Source organism: Cylas formicarius, unplaced genomic scaffold, assembly GCF_029955315.1.
Source record: "Cylas formicarius isolate icCylForm1 unplaced genomic scaffold, icCylForm1.1 PGA_scaffold_10__41_contigs__length_53128322, whole genome shotgun sequence".
Lineage (NCBI taxonomy): Eukaryota > Metazoa > Arthropoda > Insecta > Coleoptera > Brentidae > Cylas > Cylas formicarius.
In genome coordinates, this window is record NW_026844214.1 from 28,285,277 (window position 1) to 28,308,611 (window position 23,335).

At 32.7% G+C, this 23,335-nt stretch overlaps 1 protein-coding gene across 3 annotated transcripts in view; it reads right to left on the minus strand.

Annotated features, from left to right (window-relative positions):
• Positions 1 to 23,335, minus strand: part of LOC132701712 (protein dead ringer) — a 223,726-nt gene that overhangs the window by 80,589 nt on the left and 119,802 nt on the right. For all 3 annotated transcript variants that reach the window (XM_060669863.1, XM_060669872.1, XM_060669854.1), the window contains exon 4: positions 3,019 to 3,091. In XM_060669863.1, coding sequence (XP_060525846.1) covers positions 3,019 to 3,091 — 73 coding nt within the window. The remainder of the gene's footprint in view (positions 1 to 3,018; positions 3,092 to 23,335) is intronic.

Sequence of the window (23,335 nt, forward strand, 5' to 3'; positions counted from 1 at the left end):
TCAGGTATGCAATTTGCACTGACATTTCCAATAAATTAAGTAGCAAAAGTGATACGAAACAATACGTCTCTGTAAGCATTGACGCATTTATCAAATTTGTATTGTTTATGTTCTATAACTGCCGAAATAGCTGTTAATTGTTTAAAAATCTAACAATTTGTTTGGTGCTCTTTCTGGTATGAGTCGTGGAAGTGTTTTGCTAGCAGTGAATTGTTATTTTGTAGTGAAATTCAATCTTAAATTGCATTTTATTGCTCATTGCACTACTAGGGGCTAACGAACAAGCAAAGAATTATGCAAATCTGCAATTATCACTTAAGTGCACAAAACATGAGGTTATTGTGCTTAATCCAGCACAATTTTTATTCGGCAAATCAGTTTACTCTTTGGAATTACAAAAAATTGTTACACCAATAATACTGTGCTGACATCTCCTTCACTCTCTGAAAGTTGTGATGTAGCAAGTAAAAATATCGATAAGGTGGCAAAAAAAATGTGAAAATAAAAGAAAAGTTGGAAAAAGTTACTGTAAAGTCCTTTCCAGTAGACGATTTCGTATATCATAAAACAAGTGAGTACATAATTTCCAAATTAGATCGTAAATCTCGAGGTCAATTTATAATTACCGCAGTTTTAAAAAAGTGCAAAAGTACGTTTTCGAATTTGCTCCGCTTATTCGTGGGCCTGATGAGCAAGGTAAAGCGAAAACTGAAAAATGAGTAACAGAATGAGCCTGTGTCGGAGAATTCTTAAAAGAAATAGGTAATATTTCGATAGACAAAATTCACTCCCTCCTGACAAAACTAAGTAAAAATAATAAAATAAATAAATAATAAAAATGTTCTTGATAACTGATGCTTTCGTAGGTTTGCAAAATGATATTTGTATATTGGTAAATATTAATAATAACAATAACTTTTATTTTTCTTGGTTAGTCAGAATGGACAAGTGAAGGTAAAGCTTTTGAGGTCTAACTGAACATCAGGGGTCCGAGGACGTGCACTAGTCAGTATGGCCGTGTCGGCGTCCTTAGCTTATACGAAGATAGTCTCACTTTATAGAAGCATTGGTTAAGTCGGATTTTAAGTAGCTCAGATAGTTTATTTTGAATAGGCTATTTGGTAGTTGATCGAGCGGGTCGCGGATCGTTAAATTCCCTTGTATAATCAATTAAGTGATTAGATTATTCATTTGTTTCAAGCATTGTATTGTGCATTCTTTTAATATGTCCGAGAAGACTTTATGACGTCTCGCTAGCCATCAGAACCCGCCACTCCGGGTTTGTATTTCTATTTTATTATTTTTATAACCTTATTTATTATTATTTCTTACGATCTCCGACCTATATTTTAATAATATTTTGCGTTACTTTACTGATTTCTTAGTAACACATTTTTGATATTATAAAAGGTGCGGATGGACGGTTATACAGTCTGTACGAGTAAATGCGAAAAGAAAAGGAAACGAACGAAATTTGAAAAATAATTTTATAAAATAAATCGGCGAAGACAAAATGCTGGAAATTATTTTTGAGTTTCTATAATATCCACCATATTTGCATAATTTAATTTTAAATCTATTTTTCTACAAAAATTTCTATTCCTTTTTGTTTAATGCTCTTGGTCAATGTCTACAAGGAAAGTGGTAGGAGTGTTCCAACATCTCCAAACAGGATTAACGCTTTTTAATAAACTTGCAGTAATTAAAAGGGGCTTTTCTAGGCTATCAATAGACATAATCGCAAAGAAAATTGCTGGAAAAAGAATGAATGAAACGATGTGAGTTTTTTATGTTATTAAATAGTCAAATAAGAGCCCAACAACTTAGCGCAAACCGCATCTCAATTTTTTTATCATGAAATAAATGTGAATAAAAAAAATTAACACCAAAAAAAATTGAATTTTCGTAAAATTTCGAGTTATTTTAAGTATTTAATGTCTAATAGTTCGTTAGCTAATTATTCTACAACAATTTAGTGATTAAACATTATTACTAGAAAAATAATGCTAAATAGTTGAAAACAGCTAAGTATATCAAAACGTATTGTAAAAAAAGTATAAAGGAAAAAATATTACTTGTCTACTAAAATAATAAATTTCCGTTTTAATTGGTAAATTCGGCAGTAATAACTATACATTAATAACAGCACCTAAATAATAAATTTCACCCAAAATCCTTTCACAATCAGCACCATAGCACAAGTGAAGGAAAAGCCCTGTTTATAGTCTCGAAGTTTATTAAAATGCGTTAATCCTTTTTGGAGATACAGATATTTAGTTAGGATAACATTCCAACCCCCAACCACTTTGCTCGCACAAATAGAACAAACATCATTAAACAAGAAAGATTTGATTTTTTAATAGTATATAATAAGAAGAATAACAAGTCAAAATATGTAGGAGCTTCCATTGAAACAAACATATGGTAAACAAAATATATTTTTTGCCGCCCGTTTGCAATTTCATGAAGCGCACCTTAAAACATCTTTTCCAAATTGTGTTAAATAAGGGAGATATTGTACTTTATCACGTTAATGCTAAGTGCTAGTGGCGACACAATATTTTATGAAAATAAACAAATCATTTTACTGTTCATCTCAAAATTGTCGCTTAAAATATTAAAACAATGAGGCGACGCCATCTGTCTAAAAGATCGACAGCAGGATATAGGAACCCAAAAAACACATTTTTATGACAATTTAAATAAGCATGGACCAAACAAATGGCACCGCCATCCGATATTATGCGATTGACAAAAGCCCAATAAAACGATTTATCAAAAGGACATATTTCCAAAATTATAGCTTGTTTGGTTATTGTCTATTACCGGGTATTTTCTATTCAAGCGCAGGTACTCGGAAAACAGCGATCCCGGCTGGGATTTCGATTTATTTAGACTTAAAGACTTAAGGGTGAAATCGGGATTTCTCGGAAAGAGGGTCGTCCGCAGATATAACTGTATATATAAAAACCATAATCGCATTACAAGGCCGCCGTAAAATGCAACTTTTAGACTTACCACGTTTTTGCATAAACGAGAAGAGATCGTCCAGGAATTCCTTACGTTTTGGGTCGTCGTTGATTTCGTATAACTGAAATAAAAAAAATCTATTAACGCAATGATTCTTTTGGGATTTTTTTTACCGGCAGCTGTGTACGTCGATTGAAGCAAGATTTTAGCCACACTTTTTGGAAAAAATTTGCTATAATTAGAAATTAATTTTGTAAAAATACATTTTGGCCAACTAATTCGTTATAATAAACAACATAACAACAACCTAAATAAAGTAAAAGAAAAATTCAATGAACTGAAATTATTCATTTGTCGATTATTTCAATAGTCTAAATTCTAGCCGTTGTGTTGTAAAATATTATGATCCTGAACTGTATAAAAAAATATCACAAAATATAATGCTTGGGTTGTTCTTGAGTTATTCAATAATGGCAAAATTCTTTAAATTTGTTATTCATTTTTTATTAGACGTTTCAATCAGTATGTGAATCTTTATCAAGAATATAAAATACATACAAATATTATAAAAATTTAATGTTTCATATTAAAATATTTACATTCTTTAGTGATATTTTTAATGAATTAGGAAAAGTACAAAAATGAATAATTGACATTAATATTTCGACATATTGATTATTAATTGCTAATTGCTGGTTTATTTTCAACACTATTATTATAAGAAAGTCGATTTGAATTTTAATTTACAGTATGTTATTAAATTGTGGTAATAACTGACTTAAATTACCAATATTTTTTCAATAATTTGTCTTTTACTGCCAATTTTTAATAAATCTTATCTAGCGTTAAAATTTTATTCTCTTTAAAATTAAATTCATGATTTGTTAAATTTTATTTAAAGCAGTTGATTCTTTTTTAGTATATTTATGTTGATTTATACGATTTTCAAAAAGTTGGCTTGTGATTTGGGCAATTTAAACAAGGTATTGAATGTACATACGATATTTAATTCCCTTTTAACTGAAATTTTATTTTTTAATGGAGCAAAAATTGATTTTATGAATTTGTAAGAAATTGTGGGAAACTGTAATATCATATTTAGAAAGAATATGTTTTTTTAAATGTTTTTTTCTGATTATTTGTATTAGTTTATTATATTTTCTTTTTATTATAAAACAGGTTCGCTGTTTAAAAATGATATTATGATGTTAGTCTTACATCACGATCTGTTAAACCATTAACAGTATTTTGTTGATTTCTAGAATTATTATTTAGATCTTTTCGTATATTTTGCGTACCATTTTGTTTTTTATTATCATTAAGATTTCTTGTTAAAGTTAAGTCAAGAAAATTTATATTTTTTATTTCAATAGTGAATTTTAATTTAGAATGAAAATTATTCAAAGCATTGAGAATATCATTAACATGATTTTTTGGCATAGGTGATAAATAATCATCAACAAAATATCTGAAAAAAAGTTCAAATTTAAATTTCAAAATTGGTAATCCATTTAATGGTTGGTAAAATAATTATTATTTAATGTTATGTTGACTGCTTCTGTAGAATGTTTTAATAAAATAGAAGTGTGATATTTTAATATACCCTTATTTTTTTAGAAATGCAGTTATAATTTTAATTTAATAAAATAAGTCAAATTGTCTTTAATCTTTAATAATTATTGCATTATTGCATGCTGCTGTTCTGCGCTTTGGTATTAAAAATTTTAATTTATTTTTGGCATCCCTGTTATCAGAGTTCGCTTGAATTTATTTTTAAGACTCTCTAAAGTAAAAAAAGCGCTTTTTGCTAAACCATGTAAAAAACGACCCAAATGATAAGTCCTTCGATAAAACATGTTCAACAAGGTTTCACTAAATGTAAAATTGTGGCAGGCAATACTGATACTCAAATTTGACATTAAGAAATCTTTATTTGTCGTCTTGCCAAATAGAAGTAATTTTAATTTGGAGGCATTCAGTTTTAGGGCGTGATGCTCAGAAAAATCCTTTAGTAGATTTAAATCGGAACGAATGGCCTCCGTGTAAGTATTAAAATCAGTACAAGGAAAGTGAGCACATGGCCCGAGGTAGTACATTTAAGAAGCTCTGAAGTGCAGGTTACAAAAAATAGAGGATCAAGTATAGAGCACTGGGGCACCTCAGAATAGTATATTATGCAACAACCAATAACCGGCATTTGACTCACGAGCTTATTTCACACGCAGGGGAGCGAGTGTTTAATAAACCAGTGACTTAAAAAGTTTACCGCACGTGTTGCATACTACATTTCTTGTACGACCGTTAGTTTTTGGGTACACGAATACATTAACTGACATGACCGTCAAAATTGACAAACGTCAAAATTCAAAAAGTGGGAAATATCTGCGAAAACATCCGATTGCTCCCAAATCCGTGCGGTAAAATCCCGGAAATGTCCGAAGTGGCTCGGTTCCGTGGGAAACGAAAGTGACGTGGTAAAGTGACGCTTCCCGCACGTTAGATCGGTGTGTAATAAGGTATTTTACAGACGGGAGTAGAAAAAGCATATTACTGGTCTCTAAAAAAACACCAGAACCAGAATTTGTTGTGACCTTTCACAAAAATATTATATCTAATACTAATAAGCTAATAACATGTAATACTTAAGACGTGATGCAAATTTTTTGACAGGTGCAACACTTAGAACTACTAACTAAGAAAATCTAAACCTACCTATATCATCTTCCAATGCAAATTTCAGGATTGTTTTTGTCTGAAGATAAGAATGTTTTATCTAAGCATTCTAATACAGACCTGTATATTGTTAATACTATAGTCATGTCTACTGCAAATTTTTGGGATATGATTTCTGGTTCTAAGCAATCCAGTCTCATAATGCGTGTTGAACAATATAGACGTTTTTTCTTCTTTTTCTTATACTTATTCTTCATTTGAAGTATTATGCTTAATGTTCTTATTACGGTACCCATCTGTTTCTAGGTCTCCCTATTCTAGGCTCATTTTATATTTTCTTTTACTTTATCATGTCCACTTGTTACCTCTGATTCCTCTCTTATATCTGCATTTCGAAGGCGATCGAGTCCTGTAAATGTCATTTCAGTTGCTTGCAGGCGACTTTCTTGGTTTTTATTGAAGATCCCTCTGTAGAGTACTGTTGATATTGCTATGGTCTATACAATTTAATTCTCATGTTTGTTCTTGTTTTGTGTTTAAGGTGGCGGTTTATTTGACATATCTGGCTAAATGTGCTAAGTTTGTTTTTAGTGTCGTTGTCTAAATCATAAGAGATGTCGCAACCAAAGACTTGGAGAGATCGAGAAATTTTCCCACGAGTACTAATTTTGTTCGTACTAGGTTTTTCCCAATAAAACCATAGGTTTGATTTTTTGAAAAGATATTGTGATATCATACATATTTCATTCAGCTTATAAGTTCATTTTCTGTGGTGGCCAGGATCACGATTTCATATTGGTAAGCTTTAACCCTTTGTTATATGTTGTTTTTTGATGTTTAATGATGTTATTGATGTATACAAAAAGCGTTGGGGAGACGGAGCATCCCTGTCTGACAACTTCATTTGTAAGAATTATTTTTGTAATTCTTCCTTTGATTGTTGTTGTTGATATTAATGTTCAGGCGAATTTTTGTTTCCATAAGTTTTGGGTATCCTCTCCTTTGGATTGTATCTGATAGCCTAGATCGATTTAAGTAGTTTTTCAAATGTAGAATTCTGGTATATATTTTGTAGGTTGCATCTAACAAAGTGATAACTCTATAATTTTCACAATTATTTCCATATTATCCCCTTTCTTAAAGAGTGAAGTTATACTTGCTTCTTACTATTTTTAAAACGTTTTCCCAGATTTCCAAAACATGTTGTACAAGTTATTTTGAGTAGTTCCATATACCGTCATATCAGTAGCTTTTCTGTTTTCGGTTTCCAGTTAGCTAAGGGAAGAAACTCCTACAGATAAATCTCGGACCTGCAGGATAGGGGGCTGAGCAGATGGTTGGTTCGTTCTCGTAAAATTCTCTATTACTTTCAGTACCCAAATCAGCCTCGGAAAAAATGACAGAACTACGTTGACCGACATAGCACGAAATAACGACATTTTTTTAACTTTATAAATAAGATGATACTAATTTTGGTTACTTTAATTGTAAATGTTGAATTAAGGAGTCGGCAGCCCGTCAACAAAGTACAGTTTAATCCTATAATACATTAATGAGGAATGCGCGGATTTATATGGCAAAATAAAAAAAATATATGCCGTGAGAAGAATACCCCGTCTTCTATTTTACATCGGCACCGTTAGTGTCGCGGCGTATCGAAAATAGTAAAAATAGGAACTTAAGTATTTAATTACCCTTGTCGATTGTGTGAAAACAGCCTCTTAACGGGCACACGCAATGAAATTTCTCTCGTTAATTTGTCAATTAATTGAAAAGCCCAAGTCAACAAAGGTTAAAACCTGACCATATAATTTTATTAAACAATTTAAAAGTAAACGTTGAAGGTTTAAATTTTACGTACGTTGCATATTCAGAAATGTGTTTAAGTTCAATAAAAATGGCCCGGACGTTTACGCTAGTAAAAATGTTTCCCCCAATAAATAATAGAAATCGCCGCATGACGTGTAATTATTGATTTGTAAAATTAATGCGTGCGAGTTGTAAAATACAGTTTATATGGCATTTTAATTACACAATGGAGGTATTCTACCTACGCCATTCCCATTTAGTTCTAATGATTTAAAATTATAACCCTATAGACGCGAACGATTAAGTTTATATTAATGTCCGCTGACGTGTATGGCGAGAGGCGTGGCGAGATGAATTTTACGAAACCTAGAGAAAACCAATTAATTTTCTGCGTCTCTTTTTTACCTCTACGTTTCCATTTCACCATTATAGTGCAAAGATGTATGACGTATCGTAATTACACCACTTATTAATTGCATTTTGCTTTGCTAAAATTATTGTCAGTAAAATACAAATTAGCCGTGGAGAAATTTGGTAGTTTATATTTTCTTTACTTATTCCAATTACAAAACAAAATAAAATACAAAGTAGTGAACCAGTAGCAAATTTTATTTAGAAGGAGACGGATAGTAATGGGGATTTTTTATTTTGTCATACAAGTTATTGTTGTACCGGGTGTTTCAGTAAGGGCGATGAGGTATGATATTAGGAAAACGAACGGTTCAAGAAATTTGAAAAAAAAAAAAGAGTAAATCAGTTTCGAGTTTGGAATGGCCATTATCGGACGTAATTATCTTGAATTCTAAAACTGGGTTTCTACAAAAATTTTTAATCCTAACCACAGTTACAGTGAGGTCGGTTATTTATAAAGCAAACTTGCTGACGTTTCGCCAATCATTCTATTGGCTTCTTCAGAGCATAATTGAAATACGCTTACATATGTTGTTATTTATCTTTATTAGTTTTTTAGAATTGTTTACAAATTTCGCAAATTACCTCGTAGTTGACATTTCTATGCTTTGTTTTGTTTTCAAATATTTAATATTATCACTTATTCTTCCATTAATAATTAGGTTTAGTAAACTAACCAAAACTAATTTTTCAAAGAAACTTCCACAGGCTACTGTAATACAATACTTCTGGATTCCTCCTGCGTCGGTTTTTGCTGAGTCGAACTCGCTGACGCTTCGCCAATCATCCTGTTGGCTTCTTCAGAGCTTGAAGTCAGGAGGAAGGAGGAAGAAAGGCAGGAGAAATCCAGAAGTTTTGTAAAAAGTATCCAAAACTAAAATATTTCAGTAATTCCAACCTATTTTAGTAATTATTGATTATTAAAATAATCAGTATTTTGCTTAGTTCCTTAAACGTCGATCTCTTGAAGGCAATGGACTACTAGAGCTTTGCTCCAACCGCAGTCAGAAATTCCTATCACTCAACTGATTTTTTTGATATGATGAATGTTTTGACCTGACAAAAATCAGTTGAGTGACAGCAATTTACAGTTCCAACCCGGTTTCTAACTGCGGTTGGAACAAAGCTTCCAAGTTTAAATAAGACCTTTTCAATGCAAATAAATATTTAACAAATTTAAACTAATTAAAACGGTAGGCGATCGAGAGACTTGTCAGATAAGCACAAAATTTCTGTCAAAGACCTTTCATTAATGTTTAAATGGTTTTCCACATTTTACTACTTAAATACGTCAATAGTTAATAAAATTATGTGGTCTGCAACAATGGATTAGTGAGCGAGCTAGTGATTAAATGTAATTTTTCATCTAAGTGTGTCAAAATATAAAAATGTCAGCTGCAGGCAAACTTGATGCCCTTCGTCATAATTGTAAATTAAGTATTAAACATAAATAGTAACATTTTATTTTGATTTTAAGTATCGTTTGGCATTACAAATAATTAATTAGCGTTTTATTTGGTAAATTCAAGATAATAAGACCCTAATAACAACCCGCAAAATGGAAATTTTTCCCAAAAATCAAACGTTTTTTAGGCGTTAAGTTATTTTATTCGTATTTTAGGTTAGGACATAGACATTGCGATGTGGTTTTCACCGGGTCGTTGAGCCCTTATTTTTCTATCTAGTGGCATAAAAAACATTATTATTTTAGTATTAACAATTTTTTTTTGCGATAAGGTCAGAAAAATTCATTGCAACGTAAGCAACTACAATGGCTTCACTCACTTATAGCCTCACTATTGATAGCCTAGGAAAAGCACTTTTTAACAATCCAAGGCATTTATTTAAGAAAATATTCGATTTGAATTTCTCTCAGGTATAAAATATTTTTTGTAGAATTCGAGTGTTCACTTTTAAGATAAAAACTACGCCCCCTGGTGGCAATTTCAGAAACTCGTAACTAATTGTCAGCATTTTCTTTAAGTCGATTCACATCTTACCACCCCCTACTTGGACACCCAATATATATTATTTCTCAATTTTCCTACCCATTCCTGGTAATGCTCCTTTACTTTCTGTAAATCCAAATTAATCTACATTTAGGAGCCCATTACTGGCAAAATATCAGTATCAGTCAGTAGGCTTCCAGTTGCTTTTTAAATATAAGCATTACTCTACTCTTCTTAAACATTCCGGAAAATATCCATTTTTCATACAATCATAAAATCTACGTGGAAACTGGAAGTGTTGCCCCAGAAATTATACAGATAGGAGGACTAATTGATGAGTGCAACAGGAAACAAGTAATGGACAGACAGGAAATTTTTCCACTTATTATTAATGTTGACGACGACTCTAGTGATTCTAGTGATTTCAGTGAAGAATAACTAATGAATAAAAATATTCTACATGTATTCCAGTATTCAGAATATCTAATTATCATTATTTGTTATATTTATATACCGTTTTTCTTAAGTTTATGATAGAAAAACAATATAAATGATATCACGCTTTGAAACATTGTTTATATATAAAATATAAAATATTTTGATTAAAGGAGAACGCTGAAACTTATTTTTTTATGAGCTATATATAACCTTCACTAAATCTCTTCTCATCTAGATAAAATATATTTTTCTGCTCTATTCAATACTTCTCAAGTATTTTTGTTCCAAGCAAACAATTTCATCGCTGTCCAGTAGAAGTGGTTCACGGTTATGCTTTTCCCAGGCAAAAGCCATAAAAGTTTTCTAGTTATCAACGGAATAACTGACTTTATTTTATTGCACAAAGTTTACCTACGCGGAGCTGGACGGAATTTCCTATTTCATTTCTCTACACTCTTCCGAAACAGCCTATAAAATGCCAATTAAAGATCAGCGCGAAGTTCCCAAACAGCAACCGACTGGAAGTGTTAACGTTATCTCAAATCGGGCCTACCAAAACGAAAAAAATAAAAAAACGAAAACCGTTTCATAAATTCGTTATTGTTGTAATCGAGGTTGCAGTCCGAATAAAAGGAGATCGCCCGGAGCCGGGCCGAGTAACTTGTAAAGATAGATGATTCCGGCGGACAGATTAGTTAACCAGGGTTATTAATGGCCGTGTTTAACCTTCACAACCCCACCTCACAACAATGGCCGGTGTTTTAACACCACATTACAACCGATTACCGGCGGTCCACGGGCCGTAGAAGCGGCACACATACAAGTATATGAAATATTCCGGTGTGCGTGGAACCAATAATAATCGTGCCGATAATTTTCTAATTAAGATTTTTATTACGGAGACAGACGAGAAAATTGCATTTACCGAATCGGGTTACGTAACAATTTAGATTAATTGTTTAAATAAGGAAGTGACGCGTGCACTTAATGAATCGCCCATAACAAATTAAGAAAATTTATTTAGTTACCACGCGGACCTGTTCGGCTATTATCTTCTGTCGCGTAGCAGTGCGACCGAGTGGTACGTAGAACTTCTACGGGGTGTCTTATATGTGCCAAAGAACAACGGGATATACTGTACCTAGATTATAAGCAATTTCGAGGAATTTTAGAGAAACTACAAAAAATTTTGAGAAAAATACAAAGGATTTACAAAGAATTATAAGCTTAAAAGTAATTCCAACTAATTACAGAGGTATTCCGAGAATTATTCCAGTTAATTTCCAAAGAATTATAAGTCCAAAAGGTATAATTGGCGGATTGTTAAACTGAAGAATTATAGTGTTTAAAGGAATTGTAACTAAATATAGAGCCAGAGAATTTCCAAGGAATTTCGAGATAACTTAAAGTTTGATTTTCAAAGAATTGTAAGTCCAAAAGATATTACTCTATACATTTTTCTCTCTGAAATTTGTTAATCGGAGGAATTATGGTGTTTAAAGGATGTTTAACTATATATAGAGCAATTTCATGGAATCCCGCAAAGAATGTCAGAGAATTTCCAAGGAATTATAAATCTAAAAGGGACCACTCTCCCCTCCAAGGTTCCCAGCAATTAATTACATAGGAATTCCAAGGACAAATTACAATCTACACCCTTCTCTCTATAGTTTGTTACTACCGCTTCAGACTAATGGTGTTCTATGGAGGAATTACAAATAATTACGAAGAAATCCTCCGAGGAATTCCAGAGTACACTCTTTCCTTAGCAGGTTTACTACTTATCGTAAAGGAATTATAATGTATGAAGGTATTCCAACCAGTTACAGAGAACTATTTTTCTTGTATCGTAAACCTGAGACTGGTATGGCTTCATTCTTTCTACTTAAAAAGCGTACTTGGTCAATATGGATATTTCAAGCAGTTAGCGAAATAATGCTTTTTATATAATTAATCTTACCAATGTACGAAAATGGGGTTAAGATACTGAGGCATCATTACAACTGGATGCTTGGATTCTTGCCTGACTCTCTAATTATATTTTTGAGATGATTTCAGAAACGTCATCTAGCAGCAAATCGCAATCGCCTCATTTAAAAACGACTCAAAGTTCATTAAAATGCGTTAACCGAACTTTATTTTCGAAAATGTCCGAAGATCCCCACCACGTTGCTTTCGGAGTTAGAACAAAGCGCATTAATTAAAAACATTTAAATATGTCTCAGATTTAAAACAGTTCTAAACAAGAACAACTAATATTAATTGCAAGAAAAATTGAGTTTAAAAAACTAAGATTGCAGTTATGTTCCTGGTGACCAGTTCTGAATTGACCTGTGAAAATAGGTAAAGAGGTGAAGCGTTAAAAGTTACGTAATTTTCCACGGCGAACAAAAGACATCGCTCGAATTTCAATTAATTTCCCAAAGGGTTTCGAAGCAAGCGCATCGGTCCAATATGGTAAGCTTTATCGCGTAGATTGATTACCGTCAATTTAGCAACACCGTCTCGACCGAGAATAAACGCTGTCAGTGGATGATCCTGCGGGGCTTGATGAGCGTTAACAGCCGTTTGATTGATGCTACGTTCCGCCCCCGGCTCTCGGATAGAAGTCTCGGCCATATAACAAATATCGCTATTAATTATATCTTTTGTGGTTGGGCAGTCTAATGCATATTTTTATTAAAGTCCCGGACCACGGGCTCGATATTCGGAGTTCACACACCCGACCTCATTAATTGCCTTTTCCTTTAATCTCAAACCCCGAAGGCATTTCTAAAATGTTTTTTTTCTAAGGATTCACCATGGCTAAATTATTTAAGTCGACCTTCTTGTTCCCCATAATTAAAGGTTTGTTTATTTACGGGTTCAGCGGAGGCAGAGACGTGTTTTCCTGCGTATATCAAAGGTTCCTTACAAACGCAATATTAATTTGGAACACAAATCTATGCCGAAAAAAGAATTTTTATTTCCTACTCTAAAATACCTACTGATCCATATTCCGGAAGCAGTGCGACAACAATGCATACAATCGTAATGTTGCCAGTTTTCACGGACTTATTTGAACCAGAAAAGATCAAACCTTTGAGATAACAACTATAAGAGAGAGTAAACAGTTAAGGGAAGTGCGACCTAAATCCATTGCTCGAGTTTATATCGGTGTTTTCGACGGTTTCCCAGTTCTTTTAAAAAATTGCTGTCAATAAATAATAATAATGAAAAATGAAGGATTCTCAAAGATCTGAGAAGGTGAAGGAAAGTAAGTAACTAATTAATAACAAAATGGAAACAGGACGAAATGGCAGGAGTAGTAAACTATTTAGTTAATTAATAACATCAAACGTTTTCTTCACTTTTAATGGCTGTACCAAGTGAGTCATAGATTAAAGAGAAAAAGGTTTTGCTTTGGAGAATTCTATTGGCATTCTACAGTTACAATATGGTTAAAAATTGTTTTGATATATACTTGTTACCCACAGTTGTATTAAAAAAATGCCAGAGGATTTTCGAGGAATTATAATTCTACAAGGATTTACACTGTTCCAACTAATTACAGTGAAATCCCGTATTCCAGAGGAAGTTCAAGGAAATATAAAAAATCAATCACTCATGTACAAACTCCTCCCTGGAGTTTAATCATCACAGCAGAGAAATTATGGTGTTTGAAAGAATTACAACTAACATTAACAAAGAAATTGTTAGAAATTTAGTGAAGTACACAAGAGAAATCCAAAAGAATTATAAGCATGAAAGGATTTATTGTGTACAAACTTCTCACTGTCCTCGCCCCAGAGGAAGGAGGGTGTATGAAGAATTATAAGTGATAATAATGTACATACTTTTATATACAGTGTTGAAGAGCAATTTCGGAAATTTTTTAGAGGAATTACGAGTAATTTCATGAACAGTTCAAGAGGATTGCTGCGATTTATTCTTTGACGCAGAGCACTTATGGTATATCAAGAAAATCCATCTAATTATAATGGAATTTCGGAGACTTCCGTGAGGAATTACAACAAATTTCGTAAAGAATGCAACAGAAATTCTAAAAATCGATTATAAAAGGTGTCTAAACTATATATATATATATATATATATATATATATATATATATATATATATATATATATATATATATATATATATATATTCTCACGTATTGATTCACGGATGGAAAAATGTGATGACACACAGTGTTCGAAGTGTTTTCGGAGCGCGAGCATTGAAGATGCCAAGTGAGATTTTGGCGAAACGTCTGCAGGATTCCAGTCGGAGTTCAACGAGCGAACGGATGATATCCCGGAATATAGTGTCATCATATATATATATATATATATATATATATATATATATATATATATATATATATATATATATATATATATATATATATATATATATATTATGGTATATGAAGGAATTCCAACGAATGACGGGGGAATTCAGGAAAATTCCAAAGAATTGCAGAACTCGATAAGAATTCCAAAGAATTATAAGTATAAAATGAATTACGGAGTACGAATATCACTATGCGGTTTTCTCCTCGCAGCATATAAATTATGGCGTATGAAGGAATTACAACTAATTAAAGAGGAATTCTGAAGAATTCCAAGAGGAATTCCAAGGAACTTCGTTGAATAACTCAAGAATAATTCCAATTCCATTATTTCTCGGTACAGTCTTTAGGCTTACAGTAGATACTTTGGCATAGGTAAGGGCGGTTTAAATGACAACCGAATCTTATTAATCAGTATGGGATTTAATTGAACCGCGAAAAATACAAAAACGGTCTCGAGCAAATAACCGCCGAGCGCTCGAGAAATCAATTAATGACCAAATTAGTTCTTACATTCTGAAAACACGCAATTAAGTCTTTAAATTAACACTAATTTTATTGAAATGTATGCGGCGATGACACCGCGAGATAACCGCTAGCGGCTCTGGCAGATATAAATATACCGGGCCGATTCATAAGGCGAGATAAACATCGCGCAACAAAGTACATAAACATCTAAACAAGAGGATCAAAATCACTTGACTTTCGACAGAAAAAAGGAAGGGAAAAAAGGAACCTAACCCCGAATCTGACCCCGTGCCGTTTCGAGAGGAAAAAATACATACGCGACCCTATTATAAGAGGTGTGAGCTGAGCGCGTGAGCGGTTCCATTGTTGTGTTCTCCGTCGCTCTTTTATAACATTGAATGGGATGTTTTGGGGGCCATTGTCTGGCACAATAACAGCATAAAATGGAACGACAATACGGTAGTTGGTTTGATAATTAGCCAGATTATAACACTTGGACGCCTGCAATTCGTCGGCCGTGAAGCTACGAATAATATCCATCGATTCGTCTCTATACGTATGAATGGATGGAATGGAATAAATAATACATTCGGAAGGTTTTGATGTATTCATAAAGCAGCCCTTTTCGTTGAAAGTCGCACGCTTTTTTAGGTTTTTCGATCATTAAGTCGCTTTTCTGAGCGTGAACCGAGCGACGGGGGGTATTAATAATTTTCGTAACGTTTTCGTTTAAATTTTAAAACTGCTGGACCACGTTTTATTATGCTAAACTCTTTTCTCTCGTCGAATAACCGTTTTCCTTGGAAATGTTGGGAACCGGAAGGAGGCTCTTAGGTTGACGTTATTTTTTTTATTCGCGATTGTACTATTGCAAACTAAATACAACTATTGTATACTGAGGTTCAATACTCGCCGCAGAGGAATTATGATGTGTGAATGAATTACAATGAATTACAGATCTATTCCGGAGTATTTCCAGTACAATTCCAAGGAATTTAGCGAAGACTGAAAAGGAATTACAAAGAATTATAACCATTAAAGGAGTTGCGGTATATGTGTAATTAAAGAGTAATTTGAGCAAATTTCTATACGAATTCCAAGGAATTTCGTGAAGACTTCATAGGAATTCTAGTTCTTTGGTTTGATTACATCTACCAAAACGAAATAATGATAATCTAAAGCTCTGCTAATCAGGAGTTCTAAACTAATCCAGGACCTCAAGCTCTTAACAAACTTCAACTTGCGGGCATTTTTAATGTTGCACTATTCTGGAACTGTTGGTGAAATTCTATTAATCAGGCGTGTCAAACCTACCCAGGACCTTAAGTTGGGAGCAAAGTTCCACATACAGCCAGAAAATCCTGAGGTTTTCAGTAAACCTCTGATGATCAACAACCCAAATTCCATTTAACAGAATTTTTAATGCTAGAAAATCTTGATATTTTCGGTAAAACCTATTTGACATTTGGGAAGCTGGCGGGTCGGGAAATATTTTAAAATAATTAAAATACGCATTTGCCAGGGTCAGAGAAAAAAATCATCATTCATCCAAAACGGTTAATACGATCGAAAAAAATCCTGAACCAGGAGAGAAACTGTTATTCTTGATAATTTTTTGAAAATGCACAGCGTGTTGGTAATTAAAAAAAAACTAACAAATGAATACTTTTTTATAAAAATTAGCCATAACTAGAAGACTATGTTTCAGTTGTTAGTTTCTTGCCTACACAGCTAAATCTTTTGTATTTAAGATTTTCATATGTTGTACAGGGTGTTCGATATTATAAAAAGTTAGTTAACAGGTGTTTCAAATTGGCAACTATTGACTTCAGATTTGGCGGAGAACTAGAAGTCTGTATCCACATCTAAACTGTAGAAATCGGGGTACAATCGAAATTTTTTTAATTTTTAGAGGTTATTTTTGGCTTCCAGCAAAAATTATTCTCTCAACAACTATTGATCCAATCGGCAAAATTCTTAAAGCAAGAAACGCGGGAGATATAGTACTATAACTTTTATTTCATGCTTTTTTTAGATTATATACAAGGTTTTTCAATTAGAGCAAAAATGTAAAAGACCTTAAAAAATGTTCCTATCGGGAGCAAATTATTAGCCGTAAATCAAAATTCATAAAAAATATGGCTATTCGGCCGCATCTAGGGCTACAATTCTTTTATTTTAGGTTTTCGTCTATCACACACGCTGATCGAGATATTTGAAAAAATCGATGTGAAAATAGCCTTTTCTTGTGCTCAAACTAGATGCGAACCATACGAACTGAGTAGTTCCAGAAAAAAAAATATTTTCTCGAAAACTATTTATCCTATTGGAAACACTCAAGGACAAGAAAACGTAGGAGATTTATGGTTTATAACCTGGTACAAATTTTTATATTTAAACAAGTTTGACAGCACTTTGACGTTCTGCCAGCATTTATTTGCACGAATACGATAGACAAGAAGAAGCCGCCTTCCTTGAAAAACAAAGCCGCGCTGTGGACTGCGAATAGAGCGCATCGCGAAGCAGTCACATTGCGCAGAGACAAGATTGCTACAAGCAATGCTATTTCAATTTTTTATTTTATTCTTATTTTAATTTTTATTTACTTATATTTACCGAGGTTTCAATCTTTCGTCCTACTTTATAAGATGAGGATTTTTTTCATCCGCACCGCTAGCCATAAATAACATCACTGGGTATAATAACCAAAGTGAAGAACGAAGAAGTGAACATTCGCGTTGGCCAATAATTCACTCGAATAATATTAAAACACCTACGTTTTTATGATAAATGGATTAAAACGGAGCGGCATATTAATCGGAATACCATCGTCCGTAAGCAACTATAACACACCTCGAAAACAATTAATTCACCCTTTTTACAGCGATTGCGCAGCCTACACCAATCATCTATCATAGCTATCGTTGACATATTCCAAATTAAAAACACTAACCTGCGTATAAGCCCCGATGCGCCGTTCAATATCCGATGCCTTTAATTTCTCCACGCGTTTCAGTCATTGTAAATCAAAGGGGGCCTCGGGATAATGTTTTGATTACGATACGCGCGAGAGATACATTCCTTTTATAACACCTGATATATTATCAGTATTTAGGATCTGTAATTGAACGTGTCTTTAGGCGGATAATATAAGACGGTCGGAAAATATTCGGTTTCTACGTCGTAGCTGTATCGACATCTCGACTGACGCTTGTTCCTCGTAATACAAATTTACGAAAGCGCCTAAAAGTTACCAAAATAAAAATATATAAAATAACCAAAATTTTTGAGAAATGAGTTAGAATAAAAATTTAAGCAAAATTTAGGTTAGAAAACTAAGTCAGAATTAAGGAAAAAAACAAGTAAACATTTCTCGAATTTCTGAGAAATGTCTGAAAAACAAGTCGGAATTTCTGACATAAATCTTCCGTAAGGGAGTGTGCCAATCGAAACATCAGATATACTGGGTGGTTCATAAAGAATGGTCAATATCTAAACTGGGGGTTTTAAACATCAAAATATTATGATTGAGCTCAAGATGCCTCATACAAATGTCACTGGTTTCGGAGATACAAAGCGTTCATGTTTAAATTTTATTTATTTTTAAATTTTCTCATTAATTGAAAAAGTTTTACCTTTGCCACCAATTAGGGGAAACAGGATCATTTCTCTCCTAAATCTATCGACGTCGATGAAGAAGGCAAAATTTTCATTCGTGTTCCGCGGAAAATCTAGGTTTGAGTATTTTATGTTACATAGTGTTAACTATGGGTACGAAATTAAAGAAACACCTACAAATTCTTCGGTGGAATCCAAGTAAAATTATTTTTTCTAAACAGAATAAAAACAAATATCATTAGAATTTTCTAAAACACCACTCTGTTTAGAGTAACTGTCTTGGTCAACTTTGTGTGCCCTTTATCAATAGAATGCGACACTACATCAAAACGCAACTAAGCGAAAAACATCTAAAGTTTAGATAAAAACAAATAAATAGACTTTCCAGCAAGTTCCACGCCAAACAATTAAAAATGCACCCGAAAAAAGATAACTTTATAAATTATTTATACGTATACGTGGTGATACGGTAGGTAATAATTTCTATATTATGGAATATTTTCAAGGATGTGTCGGCACACAGTGGGACCCAAAGTAACATTACTGATGGGTCTAACACCAATCAATGGGAAACGAAAATCATATAAAGGCTATTAGGGTAATAAAGTTTCGCGAGATGACATCTTTGTCTTGGTATGAAATTTTAATACCATAATATGAATTCAAATCTTAGAGAATTCCCTAATGTGTCTTTTTTTTGGGCCTAGTCGTACGTTTTCATTTGTATATTCTAATTGCCTCTTACCTATAAAACACGTTTAATAGTCAACATTGGAGTACTTTTGTGTTTTATTTGATAAGCTTATCGGTTTATAGTTAGCCATTATGCGGGCGGGAAATATCGCTTTTTTCGTTATAAATTTATTGTACGATATATAATTGCAAGCAACGCGCTATCAGCGAAAACATTTTCTATTGTAATTAAACATATTACTTTATGTGGGAACTTTCCAGTCCGTTGACTAATGTGGCCATGAGCGTATGCGATTAAAACACAGAGCGAATATTTTTGACGGTAGATATTATAATTGCTTGAAGTTAAGTTAGACTTTTTAATTTCCATACATGAAAAGAAGCCACTGATGTGCGCTAAGAGATTTGTGGATAAAAATAAGTATGGAAACTTTTTATAATTTGGGTTAAAAATTATTCAGTCTGGATTCTACAGTTCAATTATTCTGTAATATCATGCGTAGTCGCTGTTACTTTTCATCTGATTTCGGACAAAAAATTGTAAATTTTTTGAAAATAGGAGAAAGAGTCGGAAAATGAAAAGTTTTTAAGTACTACTTAATGACAATATTAGAAAAATATGTAAGACGTAGGAAGACCTCGTAAAACTACTTCCAGGATTGATTAAACCATTTCAAGAAAATAGAAACTGGTCCCCGAAAATTTTTGAAACAACTTAAAAACGAAATCTCAGAACAGTTTTCACTAAAGTAACCCATACAACGGTTAGAAAGTGATTCAACACCTGAAAAGCTGGAATGGAAAGGCCCGAATGGAGTTTGCTAGAGATCTACCTTGGACAGAAGATAAATAGAATACATTTCTTTGGAATGATGAAAGCAAATTTTCTTTGTTTGGATCTGGTGGTAGACAACATGGAAGAAAACTGGTTAACGCATTGGCAATATACCAAATTTCTACTGTGAAACATAGAGGGAACACAATTGTCTGGGGATATTTTTTTTTTGAAAACGGAACAGGGCTAATCATTCAAGTACAGGGTAAAATGGACCGATTTCAATACAAAGAGTCATAAGAAAATACAATGCTACCGCAGAGGATAACAGGACACATACAAGTTAGTGAAACAATGGTTTAGAACGAAAAAGCATAACTGTACTTAAATGACCGTCAGAATCGCCAGACCTGAAGTAGATCTTTGATATGTCTGATTGTTAAGAAACAACATAAATTCACAAAACATATGCCACAAAATACTAAAATCAAAAAAATTATAGTTTTTCAAAAAATAATAAAAATTTTCATAATTATTTTCAGATTTGATTTGAAATTTCTTTAAAATTTAAAAATATGAGTCTGAACTATGCTATAACTGGTTTTTCACACTTTTTGCCACCATTGTATAACGCGATTTTTTCAAAATGTAAATTAAGCATGAAAACAAATTGCAAACGCATCAAAATTCCAGCAATTATTTTTGTAATTGTTTCAACCAACTGACAAAACAATTTGGCGACTTCACAAATGTATTTACTTTACTAGAATCTGGCAACTTTTATATGACTACGATTTTATAGTTCTAATTAATATAAAATTATGACCAGCGATCAAAATCAAAATCACAGACGACTGTAGTAGAGTTCTCCAAAATATATACCGTTTTTACAACTTTTTATGGTTTTGACTTCGGAGTGAGTTTAAGACCCGCATATTGTAAAGCGGAAGGGACTATTCTTTCGGCACGTGTACTACAAGCCAGGACCGTATTTAAGATGTTAGCCGACAAGAACTGTGCCGTGCAGACTGTTATATTTTAAAAGTAAGATTGGATTTTTCACTGCATGGACTAATAATAATAGAGGAATCTCACCGATGAAACTCAGCTTTCAGCATTTGTATGCACGAAGTACCAAAGTACGGTTCTGGAATGTCATTATGGAATTGTGAATCTATTTATTGAGTGTTACAAAGACAAACCCAAGTGAGGTAGGAATACGGATAGGCCTTCATAAAAATTTACCAAAGTAAATTACCGGATTATGTCATAAAAACGGTATATCGTTCGGATAACTCTACATCTTTAATATACCGGTTACTTTACAGTTCAGTCACAGAGAATGGTAAACCGAAACTAACCAAATAATTAGCAGTGGGTTATCCTTTTTGTGTTTAATTGAATCAGTGACCAACCTGGATAATTAATACCCTACGTTAACTAAGTTATTTTTAATTATACATAAACCAGAAGCCACAAGAAAAGCAATTACATAGTTAGTTTATCAAACTCATTAGTTATTATTAGTTAGATTTAGGGTCATTTTCCATTATTTTTGTGATTAATGCTCGGATTTTAGTTTATAAGGTATTTAAGAATTATTAGTTGTTAATAATTAAAACCCCAGTTAGGCTTTTCTAAAACATTTTATTAAAATCCTCTAATATATTGTAATATAAATTTAATATTACTGAGTTATTTTAGAAATTACCCACGTAACCCGTAAGATAGAAATCCTGGTACTTATATAAATAATCACCTGTTTTATGGATAATTTTTAAAACCCCTTTTTGATCAATCGAAATAACTAAAGTTCAGAGAAGTTTTACTGAAAAATTTCAGTTTAAGTAATAAATATCGCAGTAATTCTTATAAAATATTATCGAGTTTGCAAAAAGCCTTGTAGATGTAACATTATTCCTTTAAAATACTCGAAAATCGCAGTGTAAAAAACACCATGTATATAAAAAAATATTTTAAAAAGGGAATATAGATTAAAGAAAGGAATATTAAAGCGATAAAAAATATTCCAGCAACGCGTCATAAAATGGATGTTCATTGCATTATTTTCTTTTGAAGTAGGTTGGCAGAAGAAGAAAACTATTGAGTCAGAAAATAAAAATAAGAAATCCCACATGGTTAGTTATATCGGCAGCGTTATAAAATTAATCAAAAACCGTAAGCAGCCTAAACGAGTTTTATTATTTAAGCATTGGGAAAATATTACCTGGCATACCATCCGCCCGATTTATCTGTATATCAATAAACCATTTCATGCTATTTGAGGTTTTATTATGGCGGCTTATAAATCACCTTCAATCTATCAAAGGATCTGTCTACCTCCGGTCTTAACAAAAAAGTGATTAAAGGAAAAGGTCTATCTGAATCCATAAAATTTTTAAGAACCATACACAACTACTTTTGAAAGAATTTGTTTCTTTTATTCAAATTCAGGACGGAATTTTTTTATTTCCGCTGTAAGTGCTGTTATACAAGATAATTTCACATATTTTCGAATAACGTTTAACTACCAGTCATTCCTTGGAAATTAATTAATAATTGAAAAAGGTGAGGGATATGGTGTCCTATTAAAACCGAGATTACAACCTATTAATACCAGAGGTCGGCGGCATCAGTCCCCACAAAGATTTAATTCCCGACATTTTATTAGTTTTATAACGCTGGCAATTAAATTTTCTATTAAAATGTATCTAAATGTTGTAAAATCCCAGCCCAGAATAGGAATAAATTGAGACAACAATGTTTTTAATTACGTTTTTTATTAGGTACATTCCTCATTACCCCGGCTAACGTTATTCCATCGTTTGCGATCGATTATTTCATTACTAGTTTTAAATCAGACTTTATATTAATTTTCGTTGATTTCAAATTGGTAAATCGGTAAATTATATTATAATTTGCACTCTTTGGAAGAAATAGTTGAAGCTAAATATTACGTTACTGTAGTGCTACAATCTGCTGGTGACAGTTGCGAGAGTTAAACTCGAATATTGGTCCTGTAGAATCCCCAGCTGGGTTTAACCCAACTTCGTTAGATACTGATTTACAGGGCGTTTTATTAAAAAAAAAATTGCCAAGTATTTCAAAACTATTTGCCGTACTACTTTACTAGATAATGCTAATTAAACGTCTTTAGCTGATGCCGTAGCACCAAATGGCCGGTTAACTCTCCCCACG